Below are 25051 nucleotides of genomic sequence, written 5' to 3'. Positions count from 1 at the left end.
GTGACACTGAACGTTACTAACTCCGGTTCTCGGCTCGTTTGTCTGATGTTTTGCGTCTTTATTTGGCCCACAGAGCTCCGTGTGTGGGAGAGAGAGAAGAAGGAGGAGGGCCGTGGCTGGGGTAAGGTGAGTTATGCCTGGATCAGACCGCCACCATGGGACCAAGAGGAAATCGGACGCGGAGCTCCAGCCCTCAGCCGCCGGCTTGACGAGCAAGGACGCCCGGCAGCAGGCGAAACCTGCCGGCTCGTCGTCGTCAGCCTCGTCGGCGAAGCACAAGCGCCACAAGCCGTCCAAACACGGCCGGGATTCGGCTCCGGAGGCCCTGGCCGCCTCGGTCCCCAGCGCCCTGGCTATCAAGCCTCTAGTGGAGTACGACGACATCAGCTCGGACTCGGACACTTTCTTCGACCCACCGGCCGCGGCCTCCAGACCGGGCGACAGGAGAGATGGGGACCGGCCGGAGGTGGACGATGATGATGATGATGGTGGTGGTGGTGGTGGAGGAGGGGCCGGAGGAGCCAGAGACGCCCGTAAACACAGGCGCTCCAGGAAGAAATCCAAAGACCCACACAGGGTGAGGGAGTCAGGGGAGGAGGGGGAGGCGGCTAGCAAGAAGAAGAGCAGCAGGGACCGAGAAAGAGGAGGCAGGGAGGCCAGAACCAAGAGCAAAGATAAGGACAAGCTTTCCTCAGCAGTGGGCCTTTCCTCCTCGTCTGCCACCCTGAGGCCCGATTCGGGCGACACGGGTGGTGGCAAGCGGGCGGGCGGTGACCCCTTGACCTCCGCCGTGGCCCAGACGGCCAGTCTGGGCAGCAGCACCTCTTCTTCGGGCTCGTCGTCCCGCAGCAAAGAAAGCGGGCGCACCTCATCCTCCAAATCTCACAAAGACAAGCAGAGGCGAGAGGGCAGCCGCTCCGAGCATTCGGACAGGGGTCACCGCAAGGCCTCCAAGAGCCGCAGGTCCAGCCCCAAAGGGAAGGGCCGCAGCCCCAGCCCCCGGCGCGGGACAGGAGGTGGTGCCCCCTCCCCGGCGGACCTGGAGGACGGTTACTCGTCCCGGCGCAGGGCAGCCAGCCCCAGTCCTTACAGGGAAACGTCCCGGCGCAGTAGGCAGAGGTCAGACAGCCCCTATGGCCGGCGAAGGTCCTCCAGCTATGAGAGGGATGGAAGTCCCTATGGCAACCGGCGCTCGTCCAGCACCAGTCCGGTGTCCAGGTGAGTCTGAGCCACACAGGTGCGACTCCATCTGGTGGAGAAGTCAGTCACACTCTTGAAAAAGAGAGTGGTTCCGTATAGAACCGTGAACACTCGGAACCATTTGCATGCTTAAGCGGTTCTTTAGGTGGTAGTTGGTTCATCAGGTTGATGAAGGATGTGTTGGATATGGTTCTGCATAGCACCAAACGGGTTCTGCTATTGCTGTGGTGTCAAGCTTATAGGGGAACATATTTTGGTGCTGTGTTGAACACGTTCTCCGTCAGTCGACCATCTCACCATGCAAAGAACAACCTTAGCATGCAGTGGTTCCAATGACTTACAGGTTTTTCCTGCTCCTGTAAAGTTACCGGTTTGGAGATACGAGGTTTTGTTCTGACGGCAGCGACACGCTGTGATATTGTGACTTATTACTTTTTTCATCGAATTATGTCCCCAAATAGTTTTATCTGATGAAATAGTTTTCACTTTGTTCGTCTCACTTCAGTCATTTATATTGCAGCAATTTGGGTGGTGGGTCATTCTCAGCGCTGCAGTGACACTGACGTGGTGGTGGTGTTGGTGTGTGTTGCGCTGGTTTGAGTGGATCAGACACAGCAGTGCTGCTGGAGTGTTTAAACACTGTCCACTCTATTAGACGCTCCTACCTCGTCGGTCCACCTTGTAGATGTAAAGTCAGAGACGACAGCTCATCTGCTGCTGCACAGTTCGTCGGTCATCCTCTAGTCCAGAGGCCACTAATAGGCGGAGCGCGGTCCGAGTTCGGGCCCAGACGCTTAATCGCCGTAACTTTTCTACCCTTTACGGTGGTTTAGCGTCTCGGGAGACTTGCAGACCAATCGCGTGCGCTGTAAATGTCACACGTGACGCTACTCAGCCAATCAGATCTGTGCATTATGATGAGCTCTGAGACTCGGGGGAGGGACGAGGCGAGAAACGGCAGTCAGAGAAGAAAGTGAGTCAGATTCATTTACATGTCGTGCTTTAAAAACAGAAAACTCAGGAAAGGTTTTGAAACTTGACTGAATTGGACTTTATTTGATCTGACGTTCATTTCTATTGCAGCAAAATGACATCGTCAAACAGACGGAGCAACACTGTCAAAAAAAAAGTTTATATAGTATCGAAACTTGACGTCTGTGTATCGATATATCGTCGAAGTATCGCGATGCTGTGCTGTATTGATTTTCCCCCTCATCGCTAACTTTGACATTCTCACGATGCATCAAGGTGTTTCGTTTTTTGAGACTTAATAAATTGTAACAGACAAAATAGGACCTGTAGTGTCATGTAAGAATATAGGCTGAATAATAGCAGTCATAATAATAATAATAATAATAATAATAATAATAATGATGGTGATAATAAACCTACAGGAATAGTGATTTTAATTCAGTGTTTTACAAACAGTGCTGCACTAAACCTGATTAAACAGGCCAAATTATGCTCACTTTGTAATGAAATCTGCGTTTACTGTGGGAGCCACGTCGATTAGGGTGGGAATCGCTGTAGACCCCACTATACGATATGTGATGATCATGACCCACAGTTCAGTGTTTAAAGATCGTATGTGGTGTTCCTGTGTGACGCTGGCATTTGTTGCTTTTGGCTGCTAATTATTTCACCAAAAGGATGTTTTGTCTAGTTTAACTGTAAACTCGATAAAGCTCAGTTCATGTGTGCTGGGAGCTGGAAAAGAGCAAAAATGTGCTCTGACCTTCCCGGACAGGAAGCGTAGAGGGCGATACGGCTTCTACTGTTTCATTTAAAAAGCTCTATAATGTTCATATGATCCACACAGTCGCTCTGACAGACTGTAATACACTACAGGAAGCGTAGGGGGCGATACGGCTTCTACTGTTTCATTTAAAAAGCTCTATAATGTTCATATGATCCACACAGTCGCTCTGACAGACTGTAATACACTACAGGAAGCGTAGGGGGCGATACGGCTTCTACTGTTTCATTTAAAAAGCTCTATAATGTTCATATGATCCACACAGTCGCTCTGACAGACTGTAATACACTACAGGAGGCGTAGGGGGCGATACGGCTTCTACTGTTTCATTTAAAAAGCTCTATAATGTTCATATGATCCACACAGTCGCTCTGACAGACTGTAATACACTACAGGAAGCGTAGGGGGCGATACGGCTTCTACTGTTTCATTTAAAAAGCTCTATAATGTTCATATGATCCACACAGTCGCTCTGACAGACTGTAATACACTACAGGAAGCGTAGGGGGCGATACGGCTTCTACTGTTTCATTTAAAAAGCTCTATAATGTTCATATGATCCACACAGTCGCTCTGACAGACTGTAATACACTACAGGAAGCGTAGGGGGCGATACGGCTTCTACTGTTTCATTTAAAAAGCTCTATAATGTTCATATGATCCACACAGTCGCTCTGACAGACTGTAATACACTACAGGAAGCGTAGGGGGCGATACGGCTTCTACTGTTTCATTTAAAAAGCTCTATAATGTTCATATGATCCACACAGTCGCTCTGACAGACTGTAATACACTACAGGAAGCGTAGGGGGCGATACGGCTTCTACTGTTTCATTTAAAAAGCTCTATAATGTTCATATGATCCACACAGTCGCTCTGACAGACTGTAATACACTACAGGAAGCGTAGGGGGCGATACGGCTTCTACTGTTTCATTTAAAAAGCTCTATAATGTTCATATGATCCACACAGTCGCTCTGACAGACTGTAATACACTACAGGAAGCGTAGGGGGCGATACGGCTTCTACTGTTTCATTTAAAAAGCTCTATAATGTTCATATGATCCACACAGTCGCTCTGACAGACTGTAATACACTAGAGGAAGCGTAGGGGGCGATACGGCTTCTACTGTTTCATTTAAAAAGCTCTATAATGTTCATATGATCCACACAGTCGCTCTGACAGACTGTAATACACTACAGGAAGCGTAGGGGGCGATACGGCTTCTACTGTTTCATTTAAAAAGCTCTATAATGTTCATATGATCCACACAGTCGCTCTGACAGACTGTAATACACTAGAGGAAGCGTAGGGGGCGATACGGCTTCTACTGTTTCATTTAAAAAGCTCTATAATGTTCATATGATCCACACAGTCGCTCTGACAGACTGTAATACACTACAGGAAGCGTAGGGGGCGATACGGCTTCTACTGTTTCATTTAAAAAGCTCTATAATGTTCATATGATCCACACAGTCACTCTGACAGACTGTAATACACTACAGGAAGCGTAGGGGGCGATACGGCTTCTACTGTTTCATTTAAAAAGCTCTATAATGTTCATATGATCCACACAGCCGCTCTGACAGACTGTAATACACTACAGGAAGCGTAGGGGGCGATACGGCTTCTACTGTTTCATTTAAAAAGCTCTATAATGTTCATATGATCCACACAGTCGCTCTGACAGACTGTAATACACTACAGGAAGCGTAGGGGGCGACACGGCTTCTACTGTTTCATTTAAAAAGCTCTATAATGTTCATATGATCCACACAGTCGCTCTGACAGACTGTAATACACTAGAGGAAGCGTAGGGGGCGATACGGCTTCTACTGTTTCATTTAAAAAGCTCTATAATGTTCATATGATCCACACAGTCGCTCTGACAGACTGTAATACACTACAGGAAGCGTAGGGGGCGATACGGCTTCTACTGTTTCATTTAAAAAGCTCTATAATGTTCATATGATCCACACAGTCGCTCTGACAGACTGTAATACACTAGAGGAAGCGTAGGGGGCGATACGGCTTCTACTGTTTCATTTAAAAAGCTCTATAATGTTCATATGATCCACACAGTCGCTCTGACAGACTGTAATACACTACAGGAAGCGTAGGGGGCGATACGGCTTCTACTGTTTCATTTAAAAGCTCTATAATGTTCATATGATCCACACAGTCGCTCTGACAGACTGTAATACACTAGAGGAAGCGTAGGGGGCGATACGGCTTCTACTGTTTCATTTAAAAAGCTCTATAATGTTCATATGATCCACACAGTCGCTCTGACAGACTGTAATACACTACAGGAAGCGTAGGGGGCGATACGGCTTCTACTGTTTCATTTAAAAAGCTCTATAATGTTCATATGATCCACACAGTCGCTCTGACAGACTGTAATACACTAGAGGAAGCGTAGGGGGCGATACGGCTTCTACTGTTTCATTTAAAAAGCTCTATAATGTTCATATGATCCACACAGTCGCTCTGACAGACTGTAATACACTACAGGAAGCGTAGGGGGCGATACGGCTTCTACTGTTTCATTTAAAAAGCTCTATAATGTTCATATGATCCACACAGTCGCTCTGACAGACTGTAATACACTACAGGAAGCGTAGGGGACGACACGGCTTCTACTGTTTCATTTAAAAAGCTCTATAATGTTCATATGATCCACACAGTCGCTCTGACAGACTGTAATACACTACAGGAAGCGTAGGGGGCGATACGGCTTCTACTGTTTCATTTAAAAAGCTCTATAATGTTCATATGATCCACACAGTCGCTGTGACAGACTGTAATACACTACAGGAAGCGTAGGGGGCGATACGGCTTCTACTGTTTCATTTAAAAAGCTCTATAATGTTCATATGATCCACACAGTCGCTCTGACAGACTGTAATACACTAGAGGAAGCGTAGGGGCGATACGGCTTCTACTGTTTCATTTAAAAAGCTCTATAATGTTCATATGATCCACACAGTCGCTCTGACAGACTGTAATACACTACAGGAAGCGTAGGGGGCAATATGGTTTTCTTTGTTTTAAAATGCACTCCGTAATTCTCTGTAATGTTCAGACGGTGAAAGTCTGTAGCAAAAACTCTAATGTATAGATACGTGCTGATATGGGAGCTGCCGATGCTGATATCCGATATTTTTCACCTATGTCTGACTGTACTGTTACCTTTTGGCTGCACTGGAGTTCAGTACCGAGATTGTTAAATATCGTTTTGAAGTATTGGTTAAATTGTTTGATGCCGATTGTAATTTTAAGCAAATATCTTCTTATAATAATATAATTTTGATATCGTTTTGCCTCTCTACTGATTTAGCCTGCCTGCCAACCCATATCCTAATTTAGTGTTTGTGTGTTTAGTTTTGCATGTCATTAACAAGACTAATGATGTTAACGAGTAATTGAGGCTTAAACCCGCAGATTAACATGGTGCTGACTGCCTGCTGAACCGTGTGTTCAGTGTCTCTAATAGTCTTGATTCTGTGGTTTCTGTCTCTGATTCACTGTTACCTATAAACCCGGACTAACGTAGGTTAGCACAGATAAACGCAGCCGTCCTGGATTCTGAATATTTTTTTTTTGTACTTTTACTCAAGGATGGCTTAGCGCTGGTGTATCTAACACCAGAGCAGGAGATGTAAACCACCATCGTATGAACAAGAGGTCCCGAATGACTGGACAGATTTTATGATGTGCAGTAGCTGTGAAAACGTCCAGCGAACTTTCGAGGCAATCTTGGGCTGGAGGTTAGGGAACCAGCCAAGACCGGAAGGTCGCCGGTTCGATCCCCAAAGCCGGCAGTCCATGACTGAGGTGTCCTTGAGCAAGACACCTAACCCCCAACTGCTCCCCGGGCGCTGGGGATTGGGCTGCCCACCGCTCTGGGCAAGTGTGCTCACTGCCCCCTAGTGTGTGTGTGTGTGTGTGTTCACTAGTGTCTATGTGGTGTTTCACTTCACGGATGGGTTAAACGCGGAGGTGAAGTTTCCCCGCTGTGGGACTAATAAGGGTCACTTAATCTTTCTGAATCGTGTTGTTCTCTGATGGTAATATGAATCTGGGTTTGTTGGTTTTGTTAATGACGGGTCGGTCTTTGGGCCGTTTAGCCGTCTTTGGTCTGTATTGCGTTCACTCTTCAAACGAACCGCATCAGAGTCGGTTTTGAAGCGAACTTGGGCCGACCTGCTCAGGGGGTCTCGGCCCACTTATGTGGCACACTGGGGTTCGGATGGCAGTCTGAACTCACCCAAAGTTGAACGTTTAGTAACGTTTATTTACTCTTTTATGGGCCAGACTGACATTTTTAAATGTAGCTCTAACGCTGAAAGACTGATTTCAGTCTTCTGTAATTAGAAGTTACGTTATTTTAAAATTGTATTTCTTGCAGGAGGTTCTTGAGTTTGATAAATGTCTGATAATCTACAGAGGAATTAAGGAATCGTTTTTCCATTTAATCAGCTCCACTTACTGTATAGCTGCTCTCTGAAGTTCTACAGTTACAGACTGTAGTCCATCTGTTTCTCTGATTCTCTGTTACCCTGTTCTTCAGTGGTCAGGACCCCCATGGACCCTCACAGAGCAGGTACTGTTTGGGTGGTGGATCATTTTCAGCACTGCAGTAACACTGACGTGGTGGTGTGTTAGTGTGTGTTGTGCTGGTCTGAGTGGATCAGACACAGCAGTGCTGCTGGAGTGTTTAAACACTGTGTCCACTCACTGTCCACTCTATTAAACACTCCTACCTTGTCGGTCCACCTTGTAGATGTAAAGTCAGAGACGACAGCTCATCTGCTGCTGCAGAGTTTGTGTTGGTCGGCCTCTCGTCCTTCATCAGTGCCCAGTGGTGGACTATTCTCAGTCCAGCAGCGACACGGAGGTGTTTAAACACTCCAGCAGCACTGCTGTGTCTGATCCACTCAGACCAGCACAACACACACTAACACACCACCACCACGTCAGTGTCACTGCAGTGCTGAGAATGACCCACCACCCAAATAGTACCTGCTCTGTGAGGGTCCATGGGGGTCCTGACCACTGAAGAACAGGGTAACAGAGTATCAGAGAAACAGATGGACTACAGTCTGTAACTGTAGAACTACAGAGTGCAGCTATACGGTAAGTGGAGCTGATAAAGTGGACAGTGAGCGTAGAAACGAGGAGGTGGTCAGAACGTTGTATGATGGAACATATGAACTGCATTGCATACAGTGAGGGGTAGTTGGTGATGAAGCTGACAGTTGGTCATACTGTGTTCTCAACCACATCTGGACACGCCTCTTGATCATGGTTTCATTCAGTGTCATTGCTGTAGGTGTATAAAATCAAGCACCCAGCCATGCAGCCTGGCCTGACTGGGTGCGTTTGGTGTGGAAGAACTTGACTGACCCTCACAGAACGCTGACCTCAACTCCATCCGACACCTTTGGGGTGAACTAGAACGGAGATTGTGAGCCACACCCTCTCGTCCAACATCAGTGTCAATGGACACACGTTCCCACAGACTCTCCAACATCTTGTAGGAAGCTTCCCAGAAGAGTGGAAGCTGTTAGAGCTGCAGAGGACCAACTCCGTATAAATGCCTATGGATTTAGAATGGGGTTAATAAAAGCTCCTGTAGGTGTCCCAATACTTTTGTCCATATAGTGTTTGTTGCCTGAAGTTTGTCTCTAGCTCTGGAACTACAAGACTAATGTAGCCTCAAGGCAAACGGAAGAACTCGCAGCCCAGCGCCCTCAGTTGAGGCCTCCTCTAAGGAGTCGAAGGGGTTTGTGTTTATGTACAGTTCTAGATTTGGGAAGGAGACCCAGGAGGACGGTAGCACTGGACCTGGAGATTACGTATCGCTGTCGGGTCGAAACCTGATGTCCTTGGTTTTGTCATCTTGTTCCAGATTATATTATTTTTACAGATTGAAATGAAATTCTCCTGCAGTTCCAGTTAACTGGGACTTTAAGTGATCATGAAGGCGAAAATGAAAGCTGATCTTTTCTGTGCGCGTAGTTTTAACACTGGAGCTATGAGGCTAATGCAGCTGACGAGTAAAGGAAAACGATACTCCAGCGATTAACCAATTAACCTAAATAATCGCTCGCCGGCCTCAAAGCATGTAGAGCTGTATATTTTATGTTTATATTTTTGTCCAAAGCAGTAGTTCAGTAGTCGTGCAACCCCTTTAGGTTGAGTGATATAATCATGGTTGTTGAGTTCTGGGTATCGTCAGTACTTAAAGGGGAACTCCAGCGATTTTTCCAAGTTTTTGCGTAATTAAGTGGTTCACATGTCAACAAAGTCGTTCAGAGCGGTTTGGTGCGAAATGCTCCCTTGTAGAGAAACTTGCTGAGTCAGAACCGTTTACAGTGGTGGTGATGGGAACCAGATGTTCTCCAGTGGTTCTGGATGGTAAATGTCTATGTGTGGTAGTCATGGCAACCCCTGGTTCCTGTCACCATCACTGTAAAGACATCGGAATCTCTGTTTCCCTACAAATGAACTTTATGCATATCTCAGTCACTGAATTATGTAGAAATTTTGGGAAGTTGGTGGAATTCCCATTTAAAGAATACTGACCAGCTGCATGTTTACTGAGAGAGCGTAAGTAGTTAATTGGTTGGATTTACTTCAGTCCAGTATATGAAATGTGAAATTAATTCTATTGATGCTTAATAAATTCTGTAGGTTCTTTTGTCTGTTCCTACTTGAGTCTCATGTCATGCATAATGTTTATTATGCAAATAGTTTGAATTATGTTGTTACAGGTTGTTTTTGCCCACCTGAGATGTACAAATTTTGTAATTTTTGATTTGTTTTTCCAGGCGTTCCATACGATCCCGCAGTCGCTCTCCTCTCTACCTGTCCTCTCGCCGGTCCACCTCTCACTCACGGAGTAAGAAACACTCGTTATCGAGCGGAGTCGGCGGAGGTTCCTCCCACAGCATCCGACCCACCAGCCGCTCCCCATCCTCATCACGCCTGCCAATCACGTCGAGCCTGGGGGCGGAACTTACACGCAGGAAGAAGGAGCGGCAGGCGGCCGCAGCCCGCAACTCGGCAGCATCTCAGCAAACCAACGCGGCACCTTCCTCGCAGCCACCTGAGCCGCAGGCGGAGCCGGAGAAAGCCCCGCCCCCTGAGCCCCAAAGACTGCCCGCTAATGCTCAGAGCACGGCTTCAGCGGAGGAAACAAACGTAGCCCCACCCCCTCTCCCCATCCCCTCACCACCTCCTCCACTGCCTCTTTCTTCTCCTCCTCCTCTGCCTCTCAATTCACCTCCTCCTCCTCTCCCTCTCTCCTCTCCCCCGCCTCTCCCTCTCTCTTCTCCTCCGCCTCTCCCTCTTTCCTCTCCTCTTCCTCCTTCCTCTGCTTCAGCACCTCAGGTACCCTCCACCTCCGATAACAGCCCCGCCCACAGAAACACACAGAGTTCAGCAGCACAGCCAATCAAAACCTCCACGCTGCCCCCCCTCCCTCTGCCACCTGCACTGCTGGGAGACTGCCAGGACAGGTGAGTCGTGTCTGTGTGAATGTGTACACTAGAGCCAGGTACTGCCAGTATGACTTTTAGAACCATCAGAGCCTTTAGGTTCTTCAGATAATCAGGTAAAAATGACTGATTTTGCTTTTTGTTTGTAATAATATCATTTTGTTGCTTTTAAACTCGTAGGTTTTGTAGTAAAACTCAACCCAAAACCCAACAGAAAATTATCCATTTCATATGGATAATTATATATCATATCAATTATTATTAAATGGTTCCTGAGGGGCCAGAATGTAACTGCTGCACCATTTAAGGTGGAACGGCAGAATTCTAACAAGAAGCTGGCGAATGAGAAATTAAACGCATCAGGAAACCAGCTGGACTGATTATAAACACCAAGTACGTTCGTCTTGACGTCCGTCTTAAAAATCTCTCTCTTTGCCGTTTCGTAGCTACTAGCTGGGCGAGACTGTTGTCTGTGTTGCTATGGTGACCAGCCGTCTGCACTGATCTTCAGGGTTAAAGGATGAATCAGCAGTTCTACATTAACTCCAGCGTTTAAGACCATTTACTGTTAAACTGTGTTGAAGGATCAGCAGAGCTTTATTTTACTGTAGAGGAGGATTATTTTATTATTACCTGCTGATCTGATTCAGCTGTGGAGCCGCGACAGGGTAGTGAAAGAGCCACATGTTGCCGACCCCTGCTTTAGGTCTTCTGGAGGTTCTAGATACATCAGTGACCTTGTATATGAGCTATAGTCTAGGCAGGTTTGTCAGTTGTTAGAAATGGAGAACACCAGCACATTTCCAGTACTTTATTAGCCATAGTAACGATGTAACACTGCATGTTTACTTACCGTGTTCAGTCTTGAGTAATTGTGCTCTGACATTGTGGTTTAGGTGTAGCAGCACAGTTCAGACACAGTGTAAGTGCCCTTACCTGCCTCACCTTAATTACCTCATAAAACTGCAGCACAGGTCCACCAAGGTCAACATAAAGGCTGTGTCCCAATTCAGGGGCTGCATCCTTCCCTGAAGGTCATGGTCTGTGAAGATGTCCTGAAGATGTCCTGATCTGAAATGAGATGGTCTGCTGGACGGCAGATTTCCTGTTTGCATCACAGCACCGCCTCACCGCTGCATCACGGAACGCCGCTCCTGCCAGGTTCTTTTAAGGTTCTTTAAAGACGGAGCCTCAAACCTTGATTTTAGTTTATTTTATCACTGGTCAGAGCTGGAGATGCTTCTTTCTGTCTGCTTCCTAAAACAAAATCAAGGTTTCTGACCACATTTAGCTGTTTGGCTCAGTTTCAACCCAGTCCTTGAAATTAAAGTGTCTCCTCAGTCGCCATTCGCTCCTCCGCTGATGCCACCGTGTTCTCGAATCCTCGGCGGCACACAGTGAACCTTGGGATACGTTGGCTGGCTAGGGATCCACCTGTTGGAAGGATTCACTGCTGTGTCTGATCTACTCGTACCAGCGCAGCACAACACACTAACGCACCACCACCACGTCAGCGTCACTGCAGTGCTGAGAATGACCCACCAGCCAAACAGTACCTGCTCTGTGAGGGTCCGGAAACCAGGGGGAGTTGGATCAGGACGGGGATGTGAGTTTGGGCACCACACTGGCGAAAATGGGTGATCATCAGAGGAGAACTTCATCAGTGTGGGTCGTTTATTTACGGTGGAAAAGGGAAGGTCGCTTTTTCTGCCTGGCTTAGAAATGGTATCGTTTGAGATGTTTGGGCTTGAGATGTTTTGGAGAGGTGGTGTGGCAGGAGTTCGGAAGGTTCTGTTGGAGAACTTTTGTTTGTTTGAGACAAAAAAAACTTGTGTAGGACAGAAACGGGGCTCTGTAGAACCGAGGACGGTATCGGTGCCGGACATCCTAAATGAAATCCCACCCTCAGGTTGGCAAATCGTGTCGAACCGGAAACGTCGTCGCTCTTCTCGTTCTCGTCGTCTTTCTCCGGTTTGTAGGTTTTCTCTCATTCTGCCTCTCTCGCTCTCGTTGTGTTCTCTTATCTAGTCCGAAGAAGACGGCGTCCAGTCACAGGTCCTCGAGGAAAGAACGGGAGAAGGATAAAGAAAAGGAAAAGAAGAAAGAGAAGGAAGTTAGGACACGCCTACTCAGCGACTTGCCCCTCCCACCTTTACTTCCTGGAGGAGATCCCTCCCCTCCTCTTTCGCCGGTTCAGGAGGCTCCGCCCCCCGTGCAGTCCACCTATAAGAAGAGACCAAAGTAAGATCTCCCTCCTCATTTGTATAAGTTTGTGAAATTAGGGCAGTGACACGTTTTAATTTATTAACCACAGTCATTTTGTTTTATCTGCACTCTCAGTAATAAAGGTTCTAGACTGTCTATGGGTCAGTTCTTGTCACTGGGGTGGAACCCTCAAGGCTCCATCTCACTGCCTTTAGTCAGGGAACATAACTGAACCATAATCCACAGAAATGATCTGTTCTAAGCTGTGCTGACTCCACACACCCCCTGCCTCGCCTCGCCTCCAGGCTTTTACTCTACTGCTCTGTTTTAAAACATTCGCTTATGAAAAGGAACAAATACCAACTTTTCACCTGGAGGAACTGATTTAAGCTCCACAATCAGACCTTAGAACCACTGTAGAACCTCTGAGGGAACATTTCCACTGTACCTTAATGAACGAGAAACGTTCCTGCACAGAACCTTCATTTCTGTCCGTCTAGCTGACCATGATTAGTCACATTGGTGTTATTTCCTGAGCTTTCACTCTAAAGAAAGATTTATTGCTGCGATTATCAAATATTTAAATTTTTGAATGTTCTGTTGAATATTATCTAAAATATTAGAATAGTTCATAACACTAAATAATATTTCCTTACAGCTCTGGACGGCAGGCGCTCACGCGCTCGTTTATTCTCGGTAATAAACACTAACGAGAGCCTGTAGGCTGGATATCAATCTGAAATTGACTTGTGCTGCACCCGGTGTTCCCACTGATACTGGAATTACAAGAATCGTGGTTCACAGCAGCCGCATGTTTCTGGTGAAAAGGTCACCTAAAAGTGGAAAACGTTCCATTTATTTATTTATTTTACCAAATATGATGAGGAAAACAAACATTTCTACAGCTCTACAGAGAATTTTTGTTCCGTGTGTTCTAGCAAGATGAGTGGACGCGTTAAGCTTCATCAGAACGTAGTTATTAATTTCAGGGGTTTAATGTTTTCGTCAGTGTTCACTGAAAGCAGAACGATCTGCAGTTTTCTGTTATGATGGTTATAGAGAGAGCTGTCGTTACCTTCCCGGCACTAGGGATGGGAATCGAGAACCGGTTTCAAAAAGTCTGATCCGTCGGAATCGCATTCCTCTGAGGTTATCGGTTCCGTTCATCAATGCCGAGACATTTTCCGACGCAAGGCGGGCTTAAAATTTAGGGATGTCTTGTCTCGGGTGTGGCCGCCGGAGTAAATGTGTGTCAGCGTGTAGCAGTGCAGTCTGAGTCATGTCAGCTGTGTGTGTTCAGGTTCTGCTCTCCACGCTTTGGCGAGAGGAGACAGACGCAGATCGACTGGGGGAAGCGCTGTGTGGACAAATTCGACATCATCGGCATCATCGGGGAAGGAACCTACGGCCAGGTGTACAAAGCCAAGGACAAAGACACAGGTGGGTGTGTGTGTGGGTGGGTGTGTGGGTGTGTGGGTGGGCGTTTATAGTGTGTTTGAGTGGATTTATATCGAACACTGAGCTCAGTATCGGTCAGAAATCCCAGTTCATCCCAAATCGTTCAGCCCTAGAAGCTTGTGGCCGTTTACATATTTGACTTCTGGAATCTCGACTTGGGAATCTTTCAAAGGGCAGTTATAGAAATGACCGTATTAATAGGTAGTGAAGGAACCAGGACGTACGTTTAGTATCGTGCTACTAGAGTGAAATGTCCTTTTGATTGGGAAAAAAAACCTATTAAAAAAGTTTTAATGATTTCATATCAATCAAAACCCACAACCACAAAATGACTGATCTGCATTAAAATGTGTTACATGTGGTTCCACATACGACTTAAACTCTTCAGAGGTTCTGTTTTGCTCTGGTTCAATGACCGCTCAAACCCTTTGGGGATTAAAGGGTTCCGTGTAGCTCTATGAGCGCTCAAACCCATTGCGTGATTAAAGGGTTCCGTGTAGCTCTATGAGCGCTCAAACCCATTGAGTGATTAAAGGGTTCCGTGTAGCTCTATGAGCGCTCAAACCCATTGAGTGATTTAAGGGTTCCATGTAGCTCTATGAGCGCTCAAACCCATTGAGTGATTTAAGGGTTCCATGTAGCTCTATGAGCGCTCAAACCCATTGCAAGATTAAAGGGTTCCATGTAGGTTCAATAAAGTATCTGTCTGCCTACCTACCTACCCATCTTTCTTCCTCTGTCTGTCCGTCTGTCTATCGATCCACCCATCCATCCATCCGTCTGTCTGTCTGTCTGTCTATTCATGTGTTTATCTATCTGTCTGCCTACCTACCCATCTGTCTATTTCTCTGTCTGTCCGTTTATCGACCCACCCATAGATAGATAGATAGATAGATAGATAGATAGATAGATAGATTCAACTTTGTTATTACTCAGTACAAGTACATGGCAACGAAATGCAGTTAGCATCTACCAGAAGTGCAAATAGTAGCAATAGTGCAAAAAGAGACTGTGCAAGTGTGCAATAAATAGACATAGTGCAACATTACAGTATATAGAATAAATTACTATTATAGATATGCAAAAATAGATTCACTATAGGTGTGTAGATATATACATGAACATGTTGTATTGAATAACTTGCGATGTGTTGTTTACATGGCAGTAGGATGTTAAATTTGTGCGATGGTAATAATAATGAATAAAACAACAGCTCTGATTGGTGAGTGTAGTATGAAAGGCAGTGTTCATAGTCCGCTGTGTGCAGTATGAGTGGTAGTGTTATCAGTGAGGTGTGGAGTTCAGCAGAGTGATTGTGGAGGGAAAGAAGCCGGACCTGAGCCGACTGGTTCTGGCCCGGAGGCTCTTGTATCTCCTCCCGGATGGAAGTAGGTTGAACAGTTTGTGGTTGGGGTGGGAGGGGTCCTTAATGATGCTGTGTGCTCTGCGCACACAGCGCTGGTGGTGAATGTCTTTGATGGCAGGGAGCTGCACGCCTGTGATGCGCTGAGCAGTCCACCCATCCATCCGTCTGTCTGTCTGTCTGTCTGTCTGTCTGTTCATCTGTTTATCTATCTATCTATCTATCTATCTACCTACCCATCCATCCATCCATCCATCCATCCGTCTGTCTATTCATCTGTTTATCTATCTGTCTATCTACCCACCCACCCATCCACCCACCCTTCTGTCTATTCATGTTTATCTATCTACCTACCCATCTGTCTGTTTCTCTCTGTCCATCTATCTACCTACCCACCCATCCATCCATCCATCCATCTGTCTGTCTATTCATCTGTTTATCTATCTGTCTATCTACCCACCCACCCATCCACCCACCCTTCTGTCTATTCATGTTTATCTATCTACCTACCCATCTGTCTGTTTCTCTGTCTGTCCGTCTGTCTATCTACCTACCCATCCATCACATTTACCACCGTTCTAAATAAGCGTTTCATCATGCAAAGAACCAAAGGCTTCTTTAAGTGTTTATAGGTATAAATATAAATATAAGCGTTCTCTAAAGAACCCTTAAAGAACCATCTTTAAGAGAGTAGAACGGAGAATTTCGCACCAAACCGCTCTGAATGGCGTTCTTTACGTTCTATCTGTGTCAGCCTCAGAAAAATATGGAAAAGTCTTTAAAATTGTTTAAACTCGACTGTATCCTGTCCGCGACGCCTCTGACTCGATTAAAATTAAGTCGAGGAAACCAGGAGTCGATTCCATCAACTTCAGCTGCTGGTCGAGAGTCCAAAAAACAGACATGAGACGTCAGACGAGCTCCAGCGCAGTCAGTGCCTGAATGAAGTGTCTCGGTTTGTATCTGTTGAAAGTCGTGGGTTTGTTTCGTCTTTGTGTTTTGAAGGTGAGTTGGTGGCGTTGAAGAAGGTGCGGCTGGATAACGAGAAGGAGGGCTTCCCCATCACAGCCATCAGAGAAATAAAGATCCTCAGACAGCTCAACCATCGCAGCGTCGTCAACATGAAGGAGATAGTCACCGACAAGCAGGACGCGCTCGACTTCAAGAAGGACAAAGGTCAGTTTGGATGTTTAATAACGAGTTTGTCATTTAAATCGTCATGTTCGTTAAAGGAGTAGCTCATTGGGGTCGAGGGGCTCCTGAGGGGCTTCAGCGCGGATTTCCGTAAAGTTGTTAAATGTTTTTTGGTCCCACCTTAAAATAAGACTACCCTTAAATGGTTCATGAATGGTATAAAATAAGTTCATTAATTGTTATTAATTAGGTCTTAAAAGCATTAATAAGCACATTTAAGTGATAATTTTTTTAATCCCACAAACGGGGAAATTCCACCTCTGAATTTAACCCATCCATGAAACGAAACACCACATATACACTAGTGAACACACACACTAGGGGGCAGTGAGCGCACTTGCCTGGAGCAGTGGGCAGCCCTATCCACGGCGCCCGGGGAGCAGTTGGGGGTTAGGTGTCTTGCTCAAAGACACCTCAGTCATGGACTGTTGGCTCTGGGGATCGAACCGGCAACCTTACGGTCACAGGGCCAGATCCCTAACCTCCAGCCCACGACTGCCCCCTTTACAGCACATAAAAGGGCAGCAGAGAGCTGCTGTTCGCCTAATAGGCTACGTCTTTCCACATATGAGCCTCGCGCCGCTGAGGCCTCCGAAACATTTAGGCTGATGTTTCTGTACGGAAAAACTGTGGAGGTCCATCGCAACCGCTCAGAGATTGAAGAGATTTTGAAAGAAATGTCCCAACAGTTTAAAAGTCTGGAAGCAAAGTCTGAACGATCCGAGGGCGTGAACCAAAGAAGTGACCGCACCCTTTTTACGGCTCAAACACATTCTGGGTCAGTCAGTGAAGCTTCATGATGGCTCCTGTGATGCTGGTGAAGATGAAGCTGATCCTCCGGGAGCGACCGGCGTTCGTTGGCAGTCGTGATTGTTTACCTCTGGAGGAGCCGCGTGACGCCGCGTGACGCTCTGTTCTTTTGCGCATGTGGGTCAGTTTAGGAGCTGGTCTGTTCAGACTGATGATCACATACAGACCACATTGAAAGAGGATCTGAACAGACAAACAAAATCAGATCTGGGCTGCTTGTACCTGCTGTGTGAACGCAGCCCAACCTCATGTTTTCATGTTTATTGATCTTGCTTTGTTTTCCTGGGTTGGCATTAAACATGTCATTAGATATATATCTGATACAGCGTCTTGATCTTTCCCTTTTTATTAGTGTTATAACTTATTAATAGTTAGTGAATTGTTTACCACGTAACTAATAACCATTGAAAAACATTTGAAACCGTTCCTGAACCCTTTGTAAGGGCCTTGTTGCACCGTGTTGGTCCTGGAGGAACGTGATTTCACTCCACTGTGTGTTTGTATGTAGATGGAATGACGGAAGCCTCCTGACTTGACTTTTAAAGCGCCGAAGTTTTTTAGAATTGAATTCACCAAAAAAAATCGAAAGGATGGTTCTTCAGTAAAGAAAATGGTTCTATATATACACCCAGAGAGCTCAGTGTTCTTGGTATAATGATAATGAAAGGGTTCTTCAGGTTGATGGAGAAAGTGCTGCAGATGGTTCTATATGGAACCTTTTTTGAAAAAAACCAAAACAAAATTGTGTTGCGTCCAAAAGTGTTCTGCTATTGTTACAAGCTGGTCATCGTCACAGTAGAAGAACCCTTTTGGTGCTATTTGGAACCCTTTTTGAAAAGGTTTGAGAGAGAACCATATACAACACGTTCTCCGTTAATCTGAAGAACCGTTCAGCCGTGCAAAGATTTCTTTGCGTGTTCATGGGTCTGCTTTCTTTACTAAAGAACCTATAAAGAGCCACTTTTTTTTTTTTTTTTTTGGTTCTTTTTCGTTCTAGAACCATATGACCCATCCTACATCAATCTGAAGAACCGTTTCGCCGTGCAAAGCGTGATTTAAGCATGCAATCGGTCCTTTGAGCGTTCACGGTTCAGTATTCGAACCATTGTGTTCCCCGAAGAACCCAAATGGTGTGCTAGATATCGGACGCTCCGTCTGCACGTGGGCGGAGCTACTGAGACACACCGAGGGGAAACTGCCCTCTTCGTTTTGAAAGATCCTCTCAGGTTTACATGCTTAGTGTGGAAAAGGTGCGGCAGTTCGGCAGAATTTGGGATTTGTTGATTATAGTGATCGCAGATTCCCGGAGGCTCTGATTGAGCAAGAAGGAAAGAAATCTCTCCGGAGCTTCAAGGGGGAGGTGTAGTCCCTTGTTGCTGGTGTTGCACTGATACTGTGTTTGTGTCAGTGCTGATATCGAGAACTTAAACGCAGTGTTGTTGTTGGCTTGGAGGAGCTTGATACAGATGTCCATCACCACAAAGCAGTTTCTGAGGAATGCATGTGCACCAGTAGACGGAACTTAGCAACGAGTGTGTTTACGTTGCACTTAATAGTCCGCAAACTGCAGAAAATCAGGTTTTTTCCGGTAATCCGAGCGGCGCATTTACATGATCTTGAGTAATCAGATCTTGGGGAAACTCCGGGTCTACATGAGTTGGACTTTAATCAGATTTCCGCTCTGCAACCAGCCAGTAAACTCACAGAAGATGCGATGTAAGCATAACGTTTAAAAAAATCACACTGCTTTACTTAAAAATATGGACATGCTTCATCTAGAAGACCCTTAATTTCGTTCAGAATGTGTGTATGAGCCACAGTTGAGTGTTTTGATGTTTTGTTCATGTCTTTTTTGTTGGATTTGTGAGTGCGCGCCCTCTATAGGTGAAGGGTGTTGCCCTATAAACCTGTGAATGAGGTGTGATGGGGAGGAAAGCAGAGCGGCAATAGTGTCCTTGACCTCAGTTGGTGCTGAGTAGGCACTCAGTAGGCGGACCCCAGTTCTGCTCGCTGTAAGGCTGCTGCCACCGGGGCCTGTTAGCCAAAACAACCTTGCTCTACCCTGGGATTGCCTAACGGTTACTAATGCGATATATACGGACTTCATGTTACATCTACATATTTAATTTTGTATTTCTATTTATTTATAATAAATTTCCGGCGACACTTTCTGGATTTCTTGGAAACCAGCTGTGAGTCTGACACTGAATCTGTCTTCTCCTGTGTGGTAAAGATGATTGGAAACTAGAAACAAGGGGTTACAGGACAAACTCGCGCTGTTTTTACCATTACAGGTCGTCAATGACGGTATCGCCGCTCTGCCTTCCTTCCCGTCACGCATCTCATTCACAGGTTTATAGATTTATAGTAAATATGAACAAAACATCAAAACTGTGGCTCATACAACGTGTTTGGTTCCCGCATCACTCCAAAAGCGTTTTGCTGCGTCTTGCCGCGACTCACGGTCGCTTATTTCTGGTAGAGCAGTCCGTTTTCGCGGACCACTGACTTTCTAGATCGGCGTACGGTTCTGCGTGACCATTTAAATAATCAGATAACTGCAGAAATCCGGTAATGACTCACTATGCCAGTGGTGCCGGATGACGAGCAGCAGTAAAAATGCTCATAGCAAAATCCGTAACGGCGGTATTTCTTGAGGGGGGGGGCTAATGAAGCTGATTACCTGAATAGGTGATGTTTAAAAAAAAAAAAAAAAATTTCCCCTCCTCAGCGGTCACTCTCCTGCTGCTGTGTAGCAGAAGGAACCACCCGACATAATGACTTTAACCTTGATCTGGCACAGCAGCCCCCTAACCAGGCCTGTGCGTCCACTAGCCCCTCCTGCGGTGCCCCTCTGTTGGTCAGCTGTGTCACTCAGCAGCGGCGTCTCTCAGCCTGTCGCTTCAACCAAGCTGGAAAAAATGCTGAAAGCCGCTGATTCTGACTTTGAACGCCGGTGATATTTACTGAACTGACGCTCAGCGATGCAGCGCGAGGGAATAAGAGGCACATTCGAGGCAAACGACGCTACAGATTTATCCGTTTTGCACAATTAAGATATTTTACATTTGTTTGAGTCATTAAAATGGTTCTTCTGTCATAGTAAATACTAAATAAATACAATAAATAAAGCTAGGATTTCTCGAGCATCTACAGGACGGAGTTACACTACAGGACTTTTACCCCGATTTCAGCCCTGATTCTGAGTCTGAGCTGGTCGGCTCTGGTCTACAGATTTTTGGGTCGGTCTGAGTCGATGGCTGGAGAGAGAGTCGAGACGCAAACTCAGAGGTTTAGCCTCCCCATAGCGTTTCAGACACCTGGGTTTTTTTTTTATGTATATAAAACCCAACTCTGTAAGCTGGTCAACGACTCGATCTGAACAGATTCCACGAACAGCCAATGAAATCTGAGCGCGAAAGAATAAAATACAGCAAGTAAACTAAGAAACGGTCTCATCCTTGAAGCTTTTTAATGAGCCGAGTTGAAACCACAACCAAGTTTAAATATCTTTAAAACTCTGAACACCACATGGACCACACTTTTCAATCCATGATTCTCGCTTAAACAAGCTGACGTTTGTTCGTTCGCGTCTCCCAGTCACGGGAGAACCCGGGAGTTCAGTGAGTCCGTTCAGTTCAGCAGCAGCTTGAAAGTTTAGTGTGTGATCCCCAATATTTCAGTGGCCTGAAAGAATCTTCAAAAACCAGTCTGATTGTGAGATTCCCAGTCTTTTCGTCATCTGTTCAGACTTCATGTAGTGAACTCGAGGCTTAGCATGAATAATCCGACAAGCAAATGCCATCTAGTCAAGCGGAGTTTTATTTGTGATGCAGAATATAGATTTTACCAAAAAAAAAAAGGTAATTGTATAAATATCAGGACTTGTATGTAGGGCTGGGTGATTAATCAGAAAGTAATCAAAACTGACATTCAGACCTTCTGATCTTTTCCCGACTCTGTTCATGTACTGTCCTCTTAAAACTTCCTACCACGTCCGCTCTGCGGCGTGGAAGCTGAGGCTCTGTTCACACAGCAGGGAAAAGTGGCCCAAATCTGATTTTATCATCTGAATGTGACGTCATTCTGAACAGATCAGCTCAAAAACTGAGCCACGTGCACAAAACGGCTTCCCGCCGCGTCACGCGGCGCATCCAGAGGTAAACAATCACAACCGCCAACGAGCGCCAGTCGCTCCCGCAGGATCAGCTTCATCTTCACCAGCATCACAGGAGCATCATGAATCTTCACTGACCGACAGCTGGGCTCCTCACCCAGAATGCGTTGAGCTGACCGTATAAAGGGCGCGGTCACTTCTTTGCTTCGATTTGACTTCTAACTGTTCTGTGAGGCTGAGCCTCGTTCTCCTGCGGCCGCCTTCAGACGTTTCTTTAGAAATCTCTTCAATATAGGAGATTTTGGATGAGTCTCTAATCATTGTTATACAGAAATATCACCCCGAATGTTCGAGGCCCCAGCAGCGGGAAATTATGGTGAATGTCGAGTTGGCCAGACGTAAAAGTCGCATGAATTCTGATCTTGGCTGTTGAGATGATTTACATTGAGGAATGCAGAACATACTTACAGCCCAAGCCTGGTCAGTGAACTACGGGGGCAAAATAACAAACAAACAAACAAACAAACAAAGTAATCGTTCCTTAATCATAATCGAGGTAAAACATTCAATTAATCCTGATATTGGTTTCAGGCTGTATCGCCCAGCAGCACTGCTTATAGGGTAGTTAGGTTGGTGTTGGTACTCTATCAGTATATGTTTAAGGATCAGGTATCAAGGCTGGAAGTGATAACGGTGCATTTCTACTTATTACATTCACTCAGTTCCACATACTCCAGTACAGTTCTGATGGACTTGTGCTTTCAGGAATCCAGATCCAGCAAAAGGGAAACGGAAAACAGGGTTTTTAGTTTATTTTTCTTCAGCCTTTAATTCATTTGTGTTGTAGGTCTGTCTATTGTTTGGTCTCTCGTCCTCTTTTTACATCCCTGGAAATGCACGGTCGACATGCAAGGTAGCAGCGTGAGCTGCTTGTTTAGCTGCTTGACTAAAAGCTGCTGCACATTTTCAGCCACCCACATTTATAGAAGGCACTGTTGGCAGCTTCTTCCTTGCACCTCCCTTTATCCAGTGTGATCTCACTCTTCTGATTGTGTGAAGCTGTGATATTTATTTTGATTTCATTTGCATGTGCAGGTGCTTTTTACCTGGTGTTTGAATACATGGACCATGACCTGATGGGCCTGCTGGAGTCTGGACTGGTGTCGTTCTCCCAGGACCATGTGCAGAGCTTCATGCGGCAGCTGATGGAAGGCCTGGACTATTGCCACAAGAAGAACTTCCTGCACAGAGACATCAAATGCTCCAATATTCTGCTGAATAACAGGTACAGAGACTTCACTCTCCCTGCACTGCACGTTTTAGGCTCTCAGCTGAGGATGGAAACAATTACCAGCTGTATTAATATACTGCAGTATAAAAGCCACTGATAATCGCCTCCTGTCAGATTAGTAATAATTTATAATTTATCGATAATATATTCTAATGTAAATTTTCAAGGATGTCACATCAGCATTTTTTTAAGTGCCTGTGAAAGGAAATAGCTTCACAATTTAGCTTTACAGTAGCAGGACAGTCTCCCTGCATGGCATGCACCAAAATTGCGTTTATGCAGTTAAGCGTTAAGCGCATGGTTACTGTTATAATCTGAAGTCAACACATTTTGACACTGTTAACTGAACAATGAACACATGAAAACGTGTGTTTACAGTTATGATCTCAACACTGAACGCATGTTTCCAGCTGTTAAACGAATGCTAAACACATGTTTAGTTATAATCTGAACAATGTACATGTGTTTAGTTGTAATCTGAACACTGAATGCATGTGTACAGTCATAATCTGAACACTGAACATGCGTTTCCAGTCATAATCTGAACACTGAACATGCGTTTCCAGTCATCATCTGAACACTGAACGCGTGTTTACAGTCATAATCTGAACACTGAACATGCGTTTCCAGTCATAATCTGAACACTGAACATGCGTTTCCAGTCATAATCTGAACACTGAACGCGTGTTTACAGTCATAATCTGAACACTGAACATGCGTTTCCAGTCATAATCTGAACACTGAACGCGTGTTTACAGTCATAATCTGAACACTGAACGCGTGTTTACAGTCATAATCTGAACACTGAACATGCGTTTCCAGTCATAATCTGAACGCGCGTTTCCAGTCATAATCTGAACGCCGAGCGCGTGGTTGCCGTAATAATCTGAAGCATTAACGCTCGAGGTGCTGGTAGTTGCGCTGGTCAGAAAGGCGGTCAGTGTGATGGCAGTGGTAGAACATTCTCCATATAGTTTAACATATTTTGTGCTGGCAGTGGAAAAATTGTGTCGTATGATGATGCTGGGGGACTTGGATTAGTGATCGATTGCTGTAGAGCCTGGAATATTTAGTGCCGTCAACAACAGTTTGTTTTTTTTTCTCTCTCTCTCTCTCTCCCTCCACCCACCCCACCCCATGTCTGCCCAGTGGCCAGATAAAGCTGGCTGACTTCGGTTTGGCACGCCTCTATAATTCAGAGGAAAGGTAAGTGCTTCTCGTTTATCTGTAACTTGCTGGGAGGATAAGTGTTTTAGAAAAACAGAAGTTGGGACATGAACATTTCAGTATGTCGAGCACAGTTTCTGTTTGAGCCAGAGGGGGGCATTTTGAATTTAATGGCAGCAGCACACTCCAAAAAAGTCGGGACGGGGGCCTGTTTACCGCTGTGTTTCATCACTTCTTCTGTAACAGCACTCTGTCAGTGTTTGGGAACTGAGGAGACGCTTTCAGCTGCCCAGCAGTTCAGGGACACTCGTTGTATTTCTTTTTTCATAAAGTGCTGTATGTTTTCCATGGGTGACCGATCTGGACTGCAGGCAGGTCAGTTCAGCACCCAGACTCCTTTAATACAGAGCATTGCTGCTGTAATACATGCAGAACGTGGTTTGACATCGTCTTGCTGAAATAATCAAGGCCGTCCCAGAAAAAGACGTCGTCTGGACGGCAGCAGATGCCAAAACATGTATATATCATTCGGCTTTAATGGGGCCTTCACAGATGAGCACATCACCCATGGCCATGTGCACTAATGCCCCCTAAACCATCATGAATACTGGCCTTTGGACTGTGCGCAGATAACAAGCTGGGCGGTATTTGAATTAAGAATTAAGTATTGTTTGCAATATATTGTGCTGCACTTATATATTATATTTTACTGTATTGCACTGTGTATTGTAGTTTACTGTGTTGTGTTGTGTTGTACGGCACAGAGTTGTGTGTTTAACTCTGTTATTTTTTTCGGGGTACCTGAATGTTTCCACTTCCCCTCAGTCCATTTTAAATGAGCTCAGGCCCAGAGAAGGTGGCAGCGTTTCTGGATCCTGTTTATATTTGGGTTCTTCTTTGTGTTTTAGAGGTTTAACAGCATTTGTGGATGCAGTGATGAACTGTGTTCACAGACGGTGGTTTTCAGAAGTGTTTCTGAGCCCA

The 25051-nt window shown here is 45.6% G+C and overlaps 1 protein-coding gene across 1 annotated transcript in view; it reads left to right on the top strand.

Moving 5' to 3' along the window:
• The window catches only part of cdk12 (cyclin-dependent kinase 12), a 45074-nt gene that overhangs the window by 682 nt on the left and 19341 nt on the right, over positions 1 to 25051 (top strand). The window contains exons 3-9 of the mRNA XM_017722770.2: positions 74 to 1218; positions 9794 to 10483; positions 12491 to 12703; positions 13968 to 14107; positions 16494 to 16664; positions 22705 to 22894; positions 24050 to 24106. Of these exons, the coding sequence (XP_017578259.1) occupies positions 134 to 1218; positions 9794 to 10483; positions 12491 to 12703; positions 13968 to 14107; positions 16494 to 16664; positions 22705 to 22894; positions 24050 to 24106 (2546 nt within the window). The 5' untranslated portion in view covers positions 74 to 133. The remainder of the gene's footprint in view (positions 1 to 73; positions 1219 to 9793; positions 10484 to 12490; positions 12704 to 13967; positions 14108 to 16493; positions 16665 to 22704; positions 22895 to 24049; positions 24107 to 25051) is intronic.

Source organism: Pygocentrus nattereri, chromosome 27, assembly GCF_015220715.1.
Source record: "Pygocentrus nattereri isolate fPygNat1 chromosome 27, fPygNat1.pri, whole genome shotgun sequence".
In the NCBI taxonomy this organism is placed as follows: domain Eukaryota; kingdom Metazoa; phylum Chordata; class Actinopteri; order Characiformes; family Serrasalmidae; genus Pygocentrus; species Pygocentrus nattereri.
The sequence above is the reverse complement of the archived record's forward strand: the minus strand, read 5'-3'. Positions and strand labels throughout refer to the sequence as shown.